Genomic DNA, 20,658 nt, shown 5'->3' with positions numbered 1-20,658 from the left:
AAAAGTTATTTACTTGTTCCCATAATAGAAGAACTAGAGGACACCAAATGAAATTAATGGCTGGCAGGTTCAAAACTAATACAAGAAAGTTTTTCTTCACACAGCACACAGTCAACCTGTGGAACTCCTTACCAGAGGACACTGTGAAGGCCAGGACTCTAACAGAGCTTAAAAAAGAGCTCGATAAATATTTGGAGGTTAGGGCCATAGATGGCTATTAGCAAGGGTAAGGTGTGGTGACTAGCCTTTTGTCGAAGGCGGGAGATGGATGGCAGGAGACAAATCACTTGATCATTGTCTTCGGTTCACCTCCTCTGGGGCACCTGGCATTGGCTACTGTCAGCAGACAGGATACTGGGCTAGATGGACCTTTGCTCTGACCCAGTACGGCCGTTCTTATGTAAAACAACAAACGTACAGCCTGATGTGATGACTATCCAATGATTTCCCTAAATGAAATCAACTATGTAAAAGCATATTCCAGTGTGCCCTGTGAGAAACAATTTAGCATCAATTATAGATGTCACGTTCTGCATTTCAAATTTCTTCAGCTGAGAACCACAGCACTTGACCTACTCTCCTGAAGTTCCCATATGCTATCTCTACATTTGTATTCCGCTTTCAAAAGAGGAATGAAAATGAGTGAAATCGAAAATGTAAATGAGGCACTGATTTATACATCTTGCACTTCATTTGTATAATCTCTTTTTGGAAGAGATCGTTTCGAAAGAAAAAAGCAGTGAAGACAGGGCTCTTTTGAAAATAAACCCCATCTTCAAAAGAATCCTTCTTCCTGAAACAAAATAAATTCAGATTGAAATATATTTCAACAATGCTTTCTAAATAATTTGGGGGGTGCCCCCCTAAGACACCTACACTGTGACTAGGCAAGGGCCAAATTACAGCTGACCATGCCAGGATGCACTTCCAACGATACACTCCCAACATCTCATAAATTCAAGTAGATAGAAACTGTAGTTTGGCTGCAGACATATCAAGAAGTCAGTGATTGGTTTATTGGAATGTAGCCTGTAGGGCAGAATTTGAAAAAAAAAGCATTGTAGACTGCAGGGAGTCGCAAGTAAAATATTGCTAGCATTTAGTGTTCCAATATTCTCCATTTCATTTATAATTTTCAGACAAACAGTTTCTGTTTTTAATTACCAATATTTGGAAGTGTCTCAATTAGTACATTTCAAAGCTGGTAATGAAAATATGCAGTTTTTGAAATACTGCTGTATATTAATTTTCATTTGCACAAATTCAACTTATTTTGAAGGCTTGTTCATCTACATTATACAGAGCTAACAAATAACTACATTTCCATGAATGATCAGCATTTCCAACAGGCCCAAATATTTCCAAACCATAATTAGAGTTGCATGCAACACATTTTCATATACAAAATATGTTTATTACTTCAACAGCTTGTTCCTAATTCTTCATCAAGCTTAGAGTTTTCCACTTGTTTCTTGCATTTGCTAGTGTCAAATCATTACTATTAGCCAGAAAACCACATGATGAACCTTACAATATACCTTCAAATGGACCAAATAGTATGCTGGGCCTTCTCATAGAGTGTGGGCTATAGAACAGTACCTGAAAGGCAGTTTGCTCCTCCTTGGCTTCCCTGAAGCAACAATAAGCCTAAGAGGAGAGCTTTCCTTGCATAGGTACTATCCCTACAACAGGCTCGTTAATTTAAGTCATACAGTTTAAGGCTAGAAAGGATCATTATATTATCTACTAATCACCTCCTGTACATCACAGGCCAATAAATTCGATCTACTTTTGCTGGTAGTGAGCTCAATATTCCCCATTTGACTGATGCGTGATGTGTTTTCAAAGCACATTTTCCATAAAGACATCCAGTACTCATCTGAAAACATGAAGGAGAATTCACCACTTCCCTTGGTAGTTTTGTCCAAGGATTCACCATCCTATTAAAAACACGTGCATGATTTCTAAACAGATTTTCTGATTTCAGCTTTCCCCTATCCATTCTTGTTATGCCTTTCTCCAATACATTGCAGATACCTTTACCACCATGCATTTGTTCTGTCCAGCAGCATTCATATATTGTAATTAAGTCATCTTTTTTTCCCCACACACCCCCCCAAAGAAACTAACCTGACTGTACTAAACTTAGAGTCCCTTTCCAATTTTTAACTTCCTTTTTAAAATGAGGGCTGCAGAACTGGACACCATATTCCAGTACTGGTCTAGCCAATCACAAATAAAGAAAATCCCCATACTCTTAATCACTACTCCTCTATTTATAAATTCAAGGATGACAGGAGCCCTTTCTGCCACAGCATTACACAGAAAGGTCACTTTCAGATGCTTCTCCACTATGATACCTAAATCCTTTTTAGAGTCATTGCTTTCTACAATACTGTCTCTCATTTTGTAGGTGCAGCCTGCATTCCTTTTTCTCAGGTGTCTAAGGAAGGTTATTTGCCTCACAGAAACTGAAACCCTTAGCCAGGTGCGGTCCCTATGGGCATTCATTGTGCATGTGCATGAGCTGCATTGCTAAGTTCTGGAAATGCTTTAGTAAGAGAGTCCTTAGTCCAGCATTTCTTAAACTATTTTCCACTGAACACTGGTGTTTGGTGAACAATTTGCAGGAGGTGTGCCACAAGCATCTGACACTTTTTTGGTATCATACACTGGTGGCATATGTGTTCTGTTATTAAAACTAAATATGTTACTTCTTCATTGCTATGATAGCTGATTAAATTACTTAATTTTGTTTTTGCTATATATGTTGCTGTTTGAGTGAGGAGTTTTTTGCTTTTGTTTTTTTGTCTGTTTGACCATTTTTGAAATTTTTCATATATTTTCGATACAAAAAAATTGTTTGGTGTTCCATGGTCTCTGAAATTTTAGGAAACACTGCTTAGTCTATGGCTCCTCATACTGCAACACAGGGCATAAAGTCGCAACAAGATCACCCACCCCTTACTTCCTACACTGCCACAAAACACAGGGACCCAAAGACGACAAGGAAGGTCCATAGTGAATACCCATAGGGACCACGCTTCTTGACAAATTCCATTTACTATAACAATCTGAGTGCTGATCCCCATGGCTATTAATTTGAGAGGATGGTTCCAGGAAGAAACTAGGGACTATATTCTGCAGTACTGCTGAGCCAAAGGGCATCTAGCAGTGATGCTAATGAGGCAGCTTTGCCCTAGTTGAGTCTGCTTTAACATCCTACGGAGAAAGATTTTGAATGCTTGTAAGAGAAAAGGATACATCTAAAAATCTGTCTTGAGGACCTCTAAGATGGCCTCATGCTTTCTTCTTCTGGAAAAATAAACAGATTAGATTTACTAAATATCTTTGGTCCAATCAAAGTAAATGGTTATGGCCCTTCAAACATCCATATAATATACCTTCCTGTCATTCCTAGCTTTGTGGGTCTTTGTGTAGAACAAGGACAGATGTGAATTGTCCGACTCAGACCGAAGTCTGATTGGACCTTTGAAAAAACAGAATGTAAGAAGGATATCTTATCTCAGTGAAAGATGGTACATTTTCTCTCCCCATCATCATCAAGGTCACCTACTCTTTTAGCTAACATAACCTCTACCAAAGGTGGTCACATTCACTGATCTGTACAAAAGGGCAGCCATGTCAGAGTGACTAGTACTAAATTCAGTACTAGAGATCTGTATATAGGTCAAGATACCAGAGAGTAATTTTAAGAATACCTGCAAGGAGATGAATGAAATAGTGACTGTCATGACATAAGTGCAAACTGTACATTTCTATAGCAGGGTAAAATATGATAGTCACCAGATACATACATGCTCAGTAAGACTGAAAGTTCAACATCTTTAGGGACAGGAAATAGTCACAGATACAAGGAAGTTCTGGCCCTTCCAGAAAAAAGGTTATCTTTCTGGTAAAACTCTTCCACTTAGCAATGTAATACTTACATGTGGAAGGTTTCTATTATTAATCAGGATGGACTGCATTTCTTCTGAACAAGTTTGCTGAATTGCCCAATTAAAAACCACACTGACAAAAGTGTAATCATTTTGGGATGGCTGGTTTCTCTCTGATTCTGGCAACAGTGTTGAAAACAACTGTTGGCGAATGTACCCATAGGTGATCATTTATAGGGCCATGATGCTATTAGAATTACTGTTGCACTGCTGGCCTGCATTTTCCAGAGAACATAAGATGAGGGGAGTAGGAGGAAATACAAACATTAACAATTTTGATGCTGGAAGTCTACTGTCAGCTGTGGTCAGAATCTGACCTTTGGGAGAGCAATCAGTTTGATATTTCTTGTTCTCTCAAGTAGCAAAAAAGGGTCCTTGGATGGGTAGGCCAACCGAGAGAAAATCTGTTGAATGCTGAAGAGTATAGCACCCACTCTCAGTCCCTACTGAAATGTTTGCTGAGCCTGTCTGACAGCAAATTCTGCCTTTTCTTCAGAAGGAGTGAATTCTAGTAGAAGTCTTTCTTTTGTATGCAAGATTAATATGCTCTATAGCTTCTAAATCGATCAAAGGGACCACTTCCTGTTTTTGAATCCTCTGGTGAAAGATACCCTTAAGAGGGAGGTGAAGTGGGTTTGAAAGATGGGGTAGACTGGAAATCAGTGGTACATCTAGTGGAAATAACACCCAAAATCCATCTGTCCAATATAAGGTCTGCCGAACTAGACAATGTCCGAACTGGAATAGTAAAACAAACAGAAAGTAGTTGAGCTACACATCAAAAGCTGCTTCTACAATCAACCTCTCCCATCGGAGGGAGCATGCTAATGAGGCGCTAATGTGAACATTTAGTGCCTCATTAGAATAATGGTGGCTGCATGAGTTTTCAAGTGCAGACTTCGAATTGCAGATTGACAGTGTAGATGCATGCAGCTTCGAAATAAGTGCTCCACTTCGATATTCCCTTACTCCCACCTAGACTTTGTCCCTCCACTGCCTTGACAGCCCGACCTTCATGCTTCACCTGCTCTTACTTTGCTGCTGTACTAGTGATCCTACTCTTGGCTGACTTGCCAGAGCCACTGACTCAGCCCACCAGATTAAATGTTCTGGACACTGGCTCTTGCAAAATCTTTGAACACAATCTTGGATGCTACCCTGCCAACTAGACAGAATCTCAGAATCACAGGGCTGGAAGGGACCTCAGGAGGTCATCTAGTCCAGCCCCCTGCTTCAAGCAGGATCAACCCCCACGAAGTCATCCCAGCCAAGACCTTGTCCAGCCGTGACTTAAAAACCTCAAGGGATGGAGAATCCACCACCTCTCTAGGCAGCCACTTTCACATACTTCACTACTGCTCAGGACTGCTGCCAACATGCCTTAGCCATTATGCACTGCAACCAGATTAACCACGTGATATGGCGAGACTGACCTTTTCTCATTATTTGCCACTCCCCCAATCTTTGACTAACCCATATATTTTTAAACACTTACTTTATTATTACCTTCAGATCACTAATGAAAACTTCCAATAGTGTCAGGCCTACCACAATCCTTAATGAATCCCACCAACTGTAATGCCCATTCAATGATTTCCCATTGTTAAATTGTTTGAGAACTGTCAAGTACTTCTTAATACATTTAATGTGTGATCTATTGATAATGGTGTCAATTATTTACTGAGAATATCATGCAGTAAATAACTCAAATGTCACACTAAAGTTAAACACTGTATATATTTCATCTACAATCACACTTAGCTTTTCATTCTGTGAGAACACAAACCACTTCTTCCATTAAATCATACAATTTTGCTTCTCTTGGGATGGACTTTCTGGGTCTTCATACTGATCTCTGGATCTTAAACATGATTGATAAATATCTGACTTAACTCCCAAATGTTTGCATAATCGTGCTGGTTATTTGTGGCAATGATTTGGAAAATCACTGGCTAAAAATCAGACTTGCAGTCTCATAATACGTATTGAAAAGTTGCCGAACTATTTTATAATCCCTTGTATTGTCACTAATGCTACCTAACTACCATTTCTCTGTTAACAGACCAACATAAATCGAAGTGCATTAGGGACACTAATGGTTCCACCGGTATTGCTGGAACAATACTATAAATAGCTCTGTTGTAAGAAGAGAGTAAATTCAGATGAAGAGTAAAGTTTTAAAAGAGAAATACAGAGTCCATGATAACAAATCCTTAGACATGCCAAAAAATATTCCCAAATAATTATTTTATAAATTATTTTATACAACTATGCTAATTTCTGGTGTTACTGTCTAGGGTAGTGTAGAAAGGTGCAGTAGCCTCCCCCTGACTCAGAGGCCGATGAGGCCTCTCAGAGACCTTGGTGGGCTGGCCCAGAACAACTCTGCCCCGCCCCACAGAGAGCAGCACCTGGGGCTGGAAGTACCAGGACAGGGCTCAAGGCTCATTAAAGGTTGGCTTCTGAGCAGGGCAGAGGTCTCTGACTGGGGTCCTGGGAGCCAAGGCCAGACCGACAAGAGCCACCGGCCAGCTGCCCTAACCAACCTGTAGGGCTGCAGCCAAGTCTGCTGTCAGCCAGGTACCCTGATTTTCCTGACCTACCGGGGCCCTTGGGCCTGCAGCCAACCCCACGCCCAGAAGCCCCACAAGAGCCAGAGAGCCTGCCCGTGGCCAGCTACTCCAGGGACCCAGATGGGAATGAACCTGGAGTCCTGCCTGCTGCCCGCAATGCTGAGGCCTTGGACCTGCTGAAGCCCATTGTCCTACCCCCTGCATACTACACAAACAACATGGAGATGCCCAGCTAGCCAGACCCATCAACTGCTACCTACCTGGAGGAGACCCACCGTCCTGAGCTTGCTGAGCATTCCAAGTGTGACCAGACACCGATGAAGGTGGAGGAAGGAAGTGGCCCGGGGAATGCTCCACCTGAGCCCATGACAGTGTGTTGCAGCCTGGATCCCCACTAGCCAGCTCACTGTGAGAGCTAGGACCCCAAGCCAGGAGGCAGTGGAGTGGGAGGGCCTGCATCCCCCATCCCACCCCAGGAGAGGCAGCCCCTCACCTCTCCGAAGCCACACCACTGTGGTGGTGATTTGTCTGCCTGCCGCCCTACCCCGAACCAGGCTTGCTGACTGTTTACCTGCGGCCCTGCCCTGAACCAAGGGCCAGGACCCTCTGGTGAACTTTGGCTGGGGCCCCGCCTTCAGCTAGGGCCTGTGTGAGTACACTGCTGCCCATCAGCTATGTTAAAGGGGACAAGACTCCAGGGACACAGCTGTCAGCCCCAGGGTCGGCTGTACCCAGACTGGAGCAAGGTGGAGAGGCTCGCACTGCCCAGAGCAGGCACACACCACTGGCCAAGACTGTTACAGGTAGCATATAGATGATAGGTAGAAGATGCATCAGATACTCAATAAACATTACATTCAATCTTCACTAAAAGACTGAGAAACAGGCAGTATAACAATTAATGCAAATTTAAACTTAAATAATGCTATTTCATTTAAAAAGAGTAAATCTACAAAGCTAGAAGAAACATCTAAAAAGATTCATTACCATAAGAAATTTGCCAAGTTTTGCATTTTATTTTTCTCCATGTCATTTTATACAAGGGAAAATAAATAAGAGGACTACACAAACAGCCAGAACCATGGAAAATAACTTAAGTGATGGTCCAGAGTGACATCATGAATTTATTTTGAAATGCAGAAGAATGGATCTGAAGTATAAAAGGTATGAAAACTGTCCTACTTTTGACATGTCACTTGTAATTTTTTTAAACAAAAGCAATAGCTTCTGCAACACCTAAGTAAGAATAATGTTCAACTATTATTTTCTTGCCTGAAGACACCAGTACAGAAGGTTAAGGCTTCCACAGCATATAGACTACCTTTACACATTACATTTACTTACTCCAGGGCAGAACACTTTATAAGTACAAATAATGTAGCTTCTACCCATCTAATCACTTTTACCACTACTACTTCCTGTTTTTAAAACCGATATTCACTGGGCTCTCTCCTGATTATTCCCATCCTATTATTTATTACTAATAGCAGGCTGCACATTTTCATTGCTGTCTTTAAACAGCCTGTTTCTAAAGCACTTAGTGCACTCTTGACTCATAACGGATAAGTACATTTTATCAAAAGGGACCAAGACAAGCTATTTACATCCTCTAAGTCACAGGTCTCAAATAAAAAAGGTTCAGGGAGAAAGGTGGGGTAAGGAGAGCAAAGTCGTAACTTCTCTACTTAATAATATCCTTTAAATAAGTTCTGTGCAGCTAGCCTCAGCTTGTTTCATTGTAGAATTTAAGTATACAACACAAAGTCTAATACTATAGTTCAACAGATACATTGTATAAAAAACTATGTAAAAATTGTCTACAAAGCCCCCACTTCCACATCTTTACTACAAAACACAATATAGTGCACTGAAGTGAGAACCATAAACCCACATTGATGCTGCCAGCTTACCTTTACATGACTGAAGTCACCAACTTTAGAGCTTTCATTTGGATTGAGAGGTTTGCTCTCCACTCGTGGTTTGACAATCTGTCGAAAAGGACTAGAAAGTGGAAGTCCACTGATACTTATTCCATCTAGGAAAAGGACAAAAGAATCAGAAGCTTTTACTTTGTTTTGTTTTCAAGCTTTAAGCAACATTCCAGACTGCCTTGTTCCAAAATAACCTTAATTCTTTATCACACAGGAGGGGAAAAAAAACCCACCAAAGAATGAAACATACCTTCCCCTGTTGCAAAAAGAGTAAAAGAAATGATGCTTTCGTGATTTTCATCTTGATGCAATGCTGACTAAAGGCAACAGAAAGCATCCCATTGACTTCAAAGGGCTTCAGATGACATTCACTATTTAATTCAATTGGTACATTAGAATTCTATGCCAGGGCTTTTGCCTACATAGCTGTGATGGTGAAAGTCACATCCTCTAATGTCACAGCTCTACCAAATAAACTTTCTAATGCACATCTGCGCTCTCACTACCTCTTTATCTTCATTTCAATGACTGCAATGTGCTGGAACACAGTCTCCCTCTCCTCCAACATCCACCCTATCCATCCTATCTTCTGCAAAGTCATATTTTTTTAATTCTACAAGCATTAATTGCAATGTGTGTGTCTCCTTCCCACCAGGACCATCCACAGATATTTCCTCCCTAAAAATTAATTAGTTCTCATGAGCCATTCAGTCACAATCCGAGAGAGTGGAGTGGTTCCAGAATTAAAGTTTTGTTCACAACACAGAATACTGATGAAGTGTTGCTGTGTAGACATGCCCCAACTAGGAGCAATGTGCTGCGCAGAGGAATGGGGGAGCTCATCCAATGCACTATTACACTTCCCTGACCAGTCTGCAACCCCAAGATGCTAATCTTCCATTCCTCCATCCCACCCTTTGTACTTGCACAGTGGAGTAATGAAGTTCTGAATTAGGCTGCTCATGTGCACAGATATTCTGGCTCCATAGCTCAGTGGATAGAGCCTACTCAGTGGTACATGATTCACTAGATATTACCTACCTCTGGGCAGGAAGTGGTTGTAAATTTTAGTCAGAGTAGAGCCCATAGGTTGTATTATACCAAAATATTATTAAAGTAAATTTCACCAAAAAAGAGTAGACAATAAAAACAGAACTAGCTTTATCACAATAATAATCTTTCAGTGACAGATGCTTTAACAAAACCTCCTCCTTTGATTCTCTTAAAGAATGAATCTTAATAAAGATGATGCTGCAATAGTTAAGCAGTTAAAACTTGATGTTTGCATCCTTCATGTCATGTGGGACATCTCCTGTCCCACACACCCCATTAAGCTGCATCTGCACTAGCAACTCCTATTGGAAAATCAGGCCTGTTTTTGAAAAAACACAGGAAGCATCCGCACACAAAATGTGCTCTTTCGATCTGAAATCAAAAGAATGCAGCTCTTCTTCTGGAAACCCTCTTCCACTCCTGGATCAGGCAGTGCACCTCCTTTCAAATAAAAAGCATGTGTAGATGTTCGGCAGACCCTTTTTTCAAAAGAGCAGTCATCATGGAGCTGGAATTTTTGATCCCTAGCCTGTTCTTTCAAAAGAGTGGGGACAGTATGGACAATCTCTTATCAAAAGAACAGACCAATGTTGGAGGACAGGAGATGTCCCACACAACATGAAGGATGCAAACATCATCAGCTCTTAAGTGCTTAACTCTTGTAGCATCATCATCAACAACCAGGGGGACAGTGCCTGTTGGTGCCTGATACCTCTCTCACTATTTCCTTCCCTCTTTTCTTGTCAAGTGTGGAATGGTTTAGTTTCTGTAGACTAGGTCCGCACCAGTCTACTATATCATCTACCCATTTTCTGGGAGTGGGGGTCTGCCTCTCCTATTTCAACCATCCATTATGTCAAATACCAGGGGCTTGTTTTTGCATTCATTGTTTATTCTGCAAATATGCCCAAATAGCTGTAACTTCCATTGTATAACCTTCTACAGTATGTTCTCTTTCAGCTGTATATTCCTAAATAATTCCTCATTGGTGACCTTCTGCATCCATCCTCTTCTCTGGATCATTCTGTAACAACTCCTCTCGAACACCAATATTCTTCTCTTCAAATCTTTCATTATCACCCATGTCTCACATCTGTACAACATGCTGTGAATACACACATTTTCAAAACATTCAGCTCTGCTCCTATGCTAATCTCTTTGCTTTTGCAGATCTTATACATCACCTTCAAATTCACTCTTGCTATTCTAGTTGCTGTTTCCATCTTACAGTCTAGATCATATGTTATGTTGCTCCCCAGACACGTGAACTTCTCTATATTCACAAGTTCAATCCTCTCTGCTCTGACCTTCCTTCCTATATCCTTACCTCCAAATACCATTGTTTTTGTTTTATTCATGTTCATAATCAGTCTGTACCACATCCCTTCCTTATTTAGGACCTGCACCATTTTTGCTAGCTTCTTCTCATCTTCCTCAATGACGACTATATCATCTGCGAACCTCCAGTTGTTAATTCTTATCCCATGCACAAATATCCCTTCTACCTCTTCCTTGATGTTATCCATTGCTCTCTCTGGATGTGTGATCAAGATACTTGGTAATATCGAACCACCTTGTCTTGTACCGCTACTCATTCTCAACCAAATCTGCCAACTCTCTGCACACCTTCTAACAATTCCTGAGGAACCCATTTTCCTGTCCATTTTGATAGCGTGAAATAACAGCTAAATGTTTTCTACAGATTAACTGATAATGGGGTGTGTGAACAGGAGGAAACTGCAACATATGACAATTTATAAAGTAATAGAATTATAAAATGGAAACCTAAATTCTGTATTGTAGCACTTTTCTTCAAACTGAATGAGAAGTACACATTTTAGGGGCACATTCTTAAGTTTATATCTTACATATACCAGTGTATATGCAGGTACAGTAATCAAAAGAAACATCAACAGAACTTTTACTACCAATTGAATCTCTTCAACCACATTTCCTGCCTCAGCATCAGCAGCAACCCCAGGGATGCGCTTGGGCTGGAGTAACCCTGGAAAAAAAAATGTTGCTGGACACAGAGAATGTATCCATGGATAGGGTGACCATATTTCCCTATGCCAAATATGGGATACCCTTGGAAGGCATGGGGGGCAGCTCCCCAACTGTGGCTGCCAAGCAAGTGCAGCTCACTAGCTGCTCCATACCACAGGGCACCAGAACGGGACTGCATACCCATGACGGAGCTCCCCACTTGCAAGGGTGGTTGCCCTGCAGAAGGGAGAGAGTGTTTGCCAGCTGCCGGGCTCCTGGAATGCTGCAGGGATGCTCCCTGACTCCAGCAGTGGCTGCCCTGTGGGGGCTGCCAGCCTGCAAGGAGGGTGGGGGCTCTCCCTGGCTGTGGGGTGCAGCTCTTTGATTGACATTTTCCTTGCTATGCTCCACAGACTCCTGTGTAGGGTTTCATAAGGCAAAGGAGCAGAGGGTAAGCAGGGTCACCTAACATGACAACGGACAACTCCATGTCACCAATCTTGATTTTACAGTCTGAGGAAAAAGTCCCATCCAGGAGCTGTCTGTACAGACCAGAATTTCAGAAGATGCACACATCATGACCATCCCATGTTGATGTTGGTGAATCAACATTTGTGATCTATCAACACTTGAAAAAACACAGAGGAGTATCCCATTCTGCGTATATACTCAGAGGCCAAGTGGGTCAGAGCCATGATGGGGACCTGTGTGCCATCTATTGTACCACTGAAGGTAGAAAGCCCCTGGTTAACAAAGCCATCCACTATGGCCTGTACATCTCCAAGGGTCACAGTCTTCTGGAGGAGAAGCTAACAGATTGCATTGGCCATCACCATAACCCCAGTGTAGATCTGTCAACCCTGAATTCATTTGCCACTGACTGCTAACTTCAGGGCATTGCAAACTTCCAATCACTTCTGAACTATTAAAGTTCCTTCTTGTGTTGTTGTGTTTCAGGGCAGGGCTCAGCACATGACAAAGTTCCATAAAAGTGGACTTGCACATGCTAAAGTTCTGCAGCCACTGCTGGTCATCCCAGCACCCCAAAACAATGTGGTCCCACAGTGTTTGCCGGTCTCACGAGTCCAAAACCACCACTCCACTGTCAGCAATGCATTCAAGGCAGCCAGCAGTTGAGAGTTCTTGGATGGCATTAGAAAGATTTCCTTTACAAAACCTTCACCATCATCATCATCTTCATCAAACTCAACCATCTGTGCAGTTGCCATAACGGTGTGTGGAATGACATGAAGCATTTGAGTATCCATGCTTGCGCTTGCACTGTGACAGAGAAACTGGCACAATCCCCCATTTGTTTTCACATGGTTAGTGGGTGCTCTGAATTCTGGGACAGTATTTTGCATTCTGAGATAGTGACACGAAACACCCACAAACCACCAGGGCTAAGGCACAGGGGGATAGGTACCCACAATGCACTGCTCACACAGTTGACAATAAGTAAGGCAATGGGGATGCAGAAACAACACAGAGAAATGGAGGGGAAATTTCCAGAAGGTTTGTAGACACAAATTCGAATTCATAAGAACAAGGTTAAAAAATTAAATTTATTAAGAGTTGAATTTATCTCATAGTGTAGCCATAGCCCTAATCTCTTCAGCAAACCTCAAGCCTTAACCAGGGGGCAAGGCTACTCAAGAAGGCCAGAGTTTTAAAAAGCCAGCTCCTAAATAACCAGAGGAACTACTGAAGCAGGGGAGATTTGAGAAAATTTAGAGGGATAGTTTGATGGGGGCTAGATACTCTTAACATGCTTAGGCTAAGCTAAAACCAAAAACATTTCATCAAAAAAACAAAAAACAAAAAACAAAAAACAAATTATCAAGAAAGGAAATGACTAAGAATAAAAAGAGAACGCACGCAGAAGCCCACCAGAGTGGGAGTGATTTTTTTTTTATTGTACCAGTGCAGCACGTATAATTACGTGTATGCCCTATGGACAGATGCCATACGTGTGCATTTGGTGACAGTAGCCTTCTGGCCCTCAGAGACCATATACAGACTCTGGAGATTAGGGAGGCTGAACTGGATAAGCTAAGTGAGGCAGAGGAGTACACAGATGAGATTTCCAGGACACAGGAAAACAGTCCTACCCTCTGCTGTTGTTGAAGAGGGTGAAAGTCTAAAGCACTGGTTCTCAGATGGTGGTCCACAGATCACATGTAGTACATAAGCATGTTGCAGGTGGGCCTCCCACCCAGCTCCACTAAAAGTTTCCTGCCCACCACCAGCTTCCCATTGCAGGTGGAAGGGCAGCTCTGAGACCTGCTGGCCAGATCTGACATGCAGCAGGGAAGAACTGCAGCTCCATGCACTCCTGCTTCCCCAACTTCCTTCTGGAAGAGGGGAATGCAATGCCTTAAATCACTAGTGGGAGGGTTTTCTTCGACTCTCATTGGCTGGATTTCAGGCAATGGGAGCAGCAGAGGGCCATACCTGGGAGCAGAGGAGAGCATGGAGTTGAATAAGTGCTTCCATTACCCCTCCCAGCCAGCTCTCCCAACCCAAGACTGCTCCTGCACCAAGCACTTACAGCGGCAAACAGCTAGTCACAGACATTTAAATAAGATGATGAGTGAACTAGAGCACCTCATATTCAGTGAGGATATTGATATAATCATCATCACAGACACTTGGGGGAATGAGGATAATCAATGGAACACAGTAATACTAACGTAAAAATATATCAGAGGGACAAAACAGGGAATGTTGGTGGAGGAGTGGAACTGTATGGTTGTGTCTAGACTAGCCCTCAACTTCGAAAGACGCATGGTAATTAGGCTAAATCTCCCCCACGGGAATTTTGAAGTGTGAAACTTCAAAGTGCCAGCTTGCGTGTAGCTGCAGGTTAAAACTTTGAGGAGTAAAGGGACTTCGTAGTAGTGTGGGCACTTCGAAATACTCACAGCTGACCCATGGCTACACGCAAGCTGGCACTTCGAAGTTTGACGCTTCGAAGTTGCCACGGGGGTGATTTAGCCTAATGAAGCGCTGCATATGCACTGCAGCACTTCATTAGTAATCTCCCAAAACCCTAATTACCATGCCTCCCTCGAAGTTGGAAGCTAGTCTAGACACAGCTTATGTGAAAGAAAGCACAGAATCAAATGAAGTAAAAATGTTAAAGGAATCAAACTGCTCCACAGAATATCTACGGATACCAAATCAATGCTCTAAAAATACGAACAGGAAAGTATTTCACAGTCACTATTGTTTTAGATTAGAAAAGCTATAAAAATAAAAATTGAGTAATAATGGGGGATTTCAGCTATCACAATGACACATCATTGAAGGACAGGATGCAAACAGTTCGACACTTGAAATTACTTGCTTCTTGGAGCAGCTTGTTCTGGAACCCACAAGAGGAAAAGAAATTCTTGATTTAGTCCTAAATGGCACGCAAGATCTCGTGCATGAGATGAACATAACTTGACCTCTTGGAAATAATGACCATTATGTAATTAAATTTAGCATCCCTAGGGCAAGAAAAACGCGACAACAAAAGCCAAACATTATGGCATTTAATTTCAGAAAGGGGAACGATACAAAAATATGATGGTTAAAACAGAAATTTAAATGTATATTGCCAAAAGTTAAATCCCTTCAAGCTGCATGGAAACTTTTCACACACCATACTAGAGGCTCGACTTAAATATATACCTCAAATAAAAAAAAAAAAAAATTATGAGAACCAGAAAAGTGCCTCCGTGGCTTAACAATTAAATATTAGAGTCAGTGAAAAACAGGCATTGTTGAAAAGTGGTGGTTAAATCCCCATGAATAAAACAGAGAGGAGCATAAACTCTGTCAAACGAAGTGTAAAAATGTAGTTAGGACAATCAAAAAGGAACAGCTAGCCAAAAAGTCAAAGAGCAAAAAAATTAAATACACAAGAAGCAGGAAGCCTGATAATCAGAAGGGCCACTGGACACCCGAGATGCTAAAAGAGAAATCAAGAATGATAAGTAACAGAGAGAAAGCCATGCTAATCTATATCTATCAAAACAAAAAGCAGTCAAGTAGCACTTTAAAAGACTAACAAAATAATTAGATGAGTTTTCATGGGACAGACCCACCTCTCCACAACAGAACAGACTCAACATTCAAGGCACAGAGAACCAAAAACAGGAATCAAAGTGGACAAATCAGAAAAAAAAAAAAAAAAAAAACTATCAAGGTGAGCAAACCAGAGAGTAGAGGGACAGAAGTGGGTGCGGGTGGGGGAGGGGGAGTCAAGAACTCGATCAAGCCAAGTATGAAAACAAGGCCCAACAGTGTCCCAGAAAATTCCCATCCCGGTTCAAACCACACGCCAATGTGTTGAACCTGAATATGAGAGTTCAGCAACCTCTTCCCCAAGAGCGCCATGAAAACTCCTCCTCAGCAACACGCAAACTCTTAAGTCATTAAAAGAATGGCCCACTCCATCAAAACGCCGGCAAAAAGGTCTGTGGATCAGGAGCATTTCTATGTCTGCCCTGTGCCCATTAATTCGCCATCCAAGAGACTTTGAAGTTGCTCTGATCCTACTGACAGAGACCAAAAACTACAAGATCTTTACCAATTATTCATAAACCTGAATTACCCACCAGGTGAAATAAAAAAACAAAGCAACAGGGCCAGACGAATACCCAGAGACCAGCTGCTCAAGACAGGCCCAAAAAAGCCAAGAGCAGAGCACCACTGGTCGTCACCTGCGGCCCCCAACTCAAACCACTGCAACGAATTACTAAGGAACTGTGGCCTGTCCTTGGTCAGGATGCCACACTCCATGGGGGCCCTGGGTGGCAGGCCTGTTCTCTCCTGCAGCCGGCCTCCCAGTCTTATGAGGATTCTCACCAACGGCCACAGTCTGTACCGCAGGAGCACCACTCCTGGAACTTTTCCTTGTGGCAGGGCTCACTGCCAGCTTTGTCCACATGTCTTTTCTGGGGGTGCCAACGCTGGACCTGGCCAGGTGATTCGCAGAGTCACAGGTGCACTCTCATGTTCCTCAACTAACATCGTGTATGTCGTTGCGTGCCAACAATGCCCAGATGCTTTGTTTATTGGACAAACTTCAAACTCTCTTGGACGTGGAATTAATGGGCACAGGGCAGACATAGAAACGCTCCTGATCCACAAGCCTGTTGGCCGGCATTTTGATAGAGTGGGCCATTCTGGAGAGGTGGGTCTGCCCCACAAAAGCTCACCTAATCAATTATTTTGTTAGTCTTTAAAGTGTTATTTGACTGCTTTTTCAAGAATAATAAGGTCTTTGAAGAAAAACCGAATTAATTCTTTCCTGAGTCTTCACAGCTGAGAACATGAAGGAGATTCCCATACCTGAGCCATTCTTTATAGGTGACAAATCTGAGGAACTGGCTGAGATTGAGGTGTCACTAGAGGTGGTTTTGGAACAAACTGATGAACTAAACAGTAACAAGTGATCAGGAACAGATGACATTCATGCAAGGGTTCTGAAAGAACGCATGTGAAATTACTGAACTACTGTGTTTTATAACCTATCATTAAATCATCTTCTGTATCAAATGAATGATGGATAGCTAATGTGATGCCAGTTTTTAAAGAGAGCTCTAGAAGTGATCCTGGCAATTACATGCCAGTAAATCTAATTTCAGTACCAAGCAAACTGGTTGAAACTACAGTAAAGAATACAATTGTCATACACATAAATATAATTCATTTTCTGTCCCACAAACAAGAATAATTCTTAAAACAGAATAAACCTTTAGCACCAGAGAAAAGGCATACTTCTGATCTGCATGCTTCCTTGAGACAAATATATAATAATTTGTCTGTGTTGAAACAGGAGGCCTTTGGTTTACATCTCTTGACCAAAAGAGGGTCAAGCAGAGGGAATTTCTCTGACTTCCATTCCATCCACTTGTTTTGATGTTAGTAGATCAAAAGAGCCCTCTAGCACATCTGTTTTTCCCCCACATTAAAGCACTTACACATCATAATCAAGTCACCTCTTTATCTTGTTATAAACTGAACAGATTCAGCTCTTTAAGTCACTCAGTATAAAACATTTTCTACCTTTCAAATCATAATAATACACCCATTGCCGTTACTCATTTTCCTTTTTAAAGTGAGACACCCACAAGTAGACACAGTATTCCAGTTTGGGTCTCACCATTGCCACACACAGAGGAAAAATCCCTACAGTCACCTATTATGTTAGCTTCTTTTGCCACAGCTTCATACCACCAAGCTCATGTTAATTGGCTTGTCCACTACAACTCCTAAATCCTTTTCAGAGTCACTGAATACATTCCAAACACACTTTTTTCTATTCTAGAACTATGATCTACTCCGTGATTATGAGTGCACAACTCTGCATTTGACTACTGTGGCAGACCCCTACCTGGAAGCCTCAGGAACCTTCTAGAAGGAAGACACACAGGGTGGTGGGCTAATGCATTCTTGTTCCCTGACTAGGCCAATTAGGACAGCCAGCTGGGGCCTTATGAGGAATCAGTCCTCATTGGTCAGCTGAGGCCTGGTACTCCCTATAAAAGGTTCCCCCGAGCTGGTTGCAGGGGGGAAGGTTTTGGAAGGCGCACCAGAGGAGCTGAACGAGAGTAGAGCAGAGCGAGCGAGCGAGAAGGTACCACGGGGAAGCGGGGGGTGAAGTGGCCCAGGGTGAGGTTGCTACATTGGGGCAGGGGTAAAGGCCCTGCCAGTTGCCTCTTGTCTTTGTAGGGACCCTGGGCCAGAGTCCAGGGTAGAGGGCAGGTCTGGACTTCCCCCACCCTCCCCCAGAGGGATTACTCCACTGGAGCAGGCGCGGGCCTGCAAGGGGACGGGCTTTATCCTCCCCAGTCTGGACTTGCCTATGATGAGGATGGCTCACTAAGCGGAGACTCCTGCCTTTGGTAAGGCCTGGGCAGATAAGGGTTCTCCGTGAGTCTCTGAGGCACAAGAACCGCCAGGAAGCACAGGGACCCACAGGGGCTAACAAGGGACTTTGTCACACTACATTAAAATATTTTATTTGACTTGACCCAGCTTACCACGTGATTTCAGTCACTAAGAATGGCTGCCCTGTTCTCATTATTTACCATTCTCTACATTATTGCATCATCCACAAATGTTATATTAGCAGTGATTTTATGTTTACCCACCGATCACTAGTGAAAATGTTTAACAGCACTGGGCATAGTCATCATCATCATCCCTATGGGCTCAACACCTGTTCATGTCTGATGCATCCCTCCCTATTTCCTTCCATCTTTCCCTGTCCAGTGCAAAGTTACTTAGTTTCGGTAGATTAGCTGCACACCAATAGACTATATCACCTACCCATTAGGCATAGGTCCCCAAATGACCCCAATAAAAATGCCCCCACCAAATAATGATTCCCCGCTGGCACCTGTTTCATGAGATCCGACAGGTAATTCTCAGTACATTTAATGAAACAATTTAAAAGTAGCATTATACAATATTCATCTAGAAACCTTTGTCAACCAAAATTGTAACTCCATCAAAAATGAAATCAGGTTTGTTTGACAGGATCTTATTTCCTGAAAAGATCTATTTTGCCATGATCTGGTCAGCCTCCTGGGTCCCGCAAGCGGCAGGGAGCTGGGAACCAGACAGCAGCCTGGCTCCCAGCTCCCCTCTACTCCTTGGACCCAGGAAACTGACCAGGTTTGCTGCCCAAGTCAGTTTCTCAGCTCTGCAAGCAGAGGGGAGCTCCTCACCACTTGCAGGACCCAGGAAACTGACCAGCCCACCAGGGATGCTTCTCCCTGCCTTCCCCCAGCCACATGGCTGTCAGCATACCCTTAGCTTACCTAGCTACCTGCAGCTGTGGACAGCTAGGCAGGCTAAAAGCATTCTCCCTGCCCTCCCCCAGCAGCACCGCTGTCAGGATGACCGCCATGCGGCTGGGGGAAGGGGCTCACAGCATGCTGACAGCAGCAGAGCAGCCTCAAGTCGCATTTAACTTGCATTGAAGCCGTATATTTTGAGAGTTTACTGTATAATTTGGACTCATGTTTTTTATGAAGTCCAGCACATGCAGGTGCTACTATTATTTTAGTGTTGCTTTCAAAACTTGTAGAAGTACTCAACATTTTTAATAAGCATGTGAGACAATGAAGTAGAAAAGTAATGCATTATAGAACGTTAGAAAAGTCATTTGGCTGTTATTGGTTCAGTAGCTACAATAAATGCATTCTTTTTTTCCCTTCTGAACTAAGATTACTATTGATGAACACGCATTTTTATCTTTTATACAAAGAAAAGGTAGCTCCTTAGTGTTTGTATTCTCTGCTCAAGTTGCTCCCTTCCATACTATTTACATTAAGGAGGACACAAAAAGGACAATTAAACCAGTACTTAAACTGATAATACTCTGAACAGACTTACTGCCTACCATCCAAAGGTACCAGTGTTACATATTAACACTGAGTTTTCCAACACCGTTTTTCAGTAAAACAGGAGAGTTGTGACTGATTATTGCAGGATTTCAAGTAGTCTCATAAAGAGCACTTCTGTTTCACTACCTTAAGATAAAAATGCTGCTAAAAAAGATTTAACTTGTACAGGGTAGCACACTTATGTCTATAATCCAGATAAAGAAGTCTATCTAAATCCATTATCCTGTCTCTGCTGGATGCAAGTAACAAAAGTTTTGATTTTTCTGGAATGTTCAATTTAAGAAAAAGAGGAGTTTTAAAGTTAGCATTTTGAAAGTTTACCTAAAGTTCACTTATGAAAATGAATCAATGTCTTGGCCTTCTACTCCCTTGGTATAGCCAAGTGGCTTGTAAGTCCAAAGACTAGTTACAAAGAACACAACAGAAACAATCATAAGCTGACTTAATAAACAGTTGCCTATCTTTTTGTAACGGTTGTTCTAGACGTGCATTTTTTGCCTTAGCACTACCTATAAAGTTTATTCTAGTGCCCCTTGAGTTCTTTGTTCACATGTTGTTATATTAGGTGCTGCCAACCTTATGCCCTCTGAATTCCTTCTTGCTGGCAAATCACACAGAGGGAAAGAAAGACAGGTGACAGAATGAGCAATGCATCTTGAAGAACAGTTATGATAAGACATTGACTGACTGTTTTCTATTCAAGTGCTTGCTCATGTCAATTCCATTCTAGCTGACTCCCAAGCAGCAT

The 20,658-nt window shown here is 42.3% G+C and overlaps 1 protein-coding gene across 2 annotated transcripts in view; it reads right to left on the bottom strand.

Moving 5' to 3' along the window:
- Positions 1 to 20,658, bottom strand: part of TRAPPC9 (trafficking protein particle complex subunit 9) — a 719,778-nt gene that overhangs the window by 550,524 nt on the left and 148,596 nt on the right. For both annotated transcript variants that reach the window (XM_074986617.1, XM_074986618.1), the window contains one exon: positions 8,443 to 8,567. In XM_074986617.1, the coding sequence (XP_074842718.1) occupies positions 8,443 to 8,567 (125 nt within the window). The remainder of the gene's footprint in view (positions 1 to 8,442; positions 8,568 to 20,658) is intronic.

The sequence above is a fragment of the Carettochelys insculpta genome, chromosome 2 (assembly GCF_033958435.1).
Source record: "Carettochelys insculpta isolate YL-2023 chromosome 2, ASM3395843v1, whole genome shotgun sequence".
NCBI lineage: Eukaryota > Metazoa > Chordata > Testudines > Carettochelyidae > Carettochelys > Carettochelys insculpta.
Note: the sequence above shows the minus strand (reverse complement) of the source record. Positions and strands in the feature narration are given on the sequence as shown.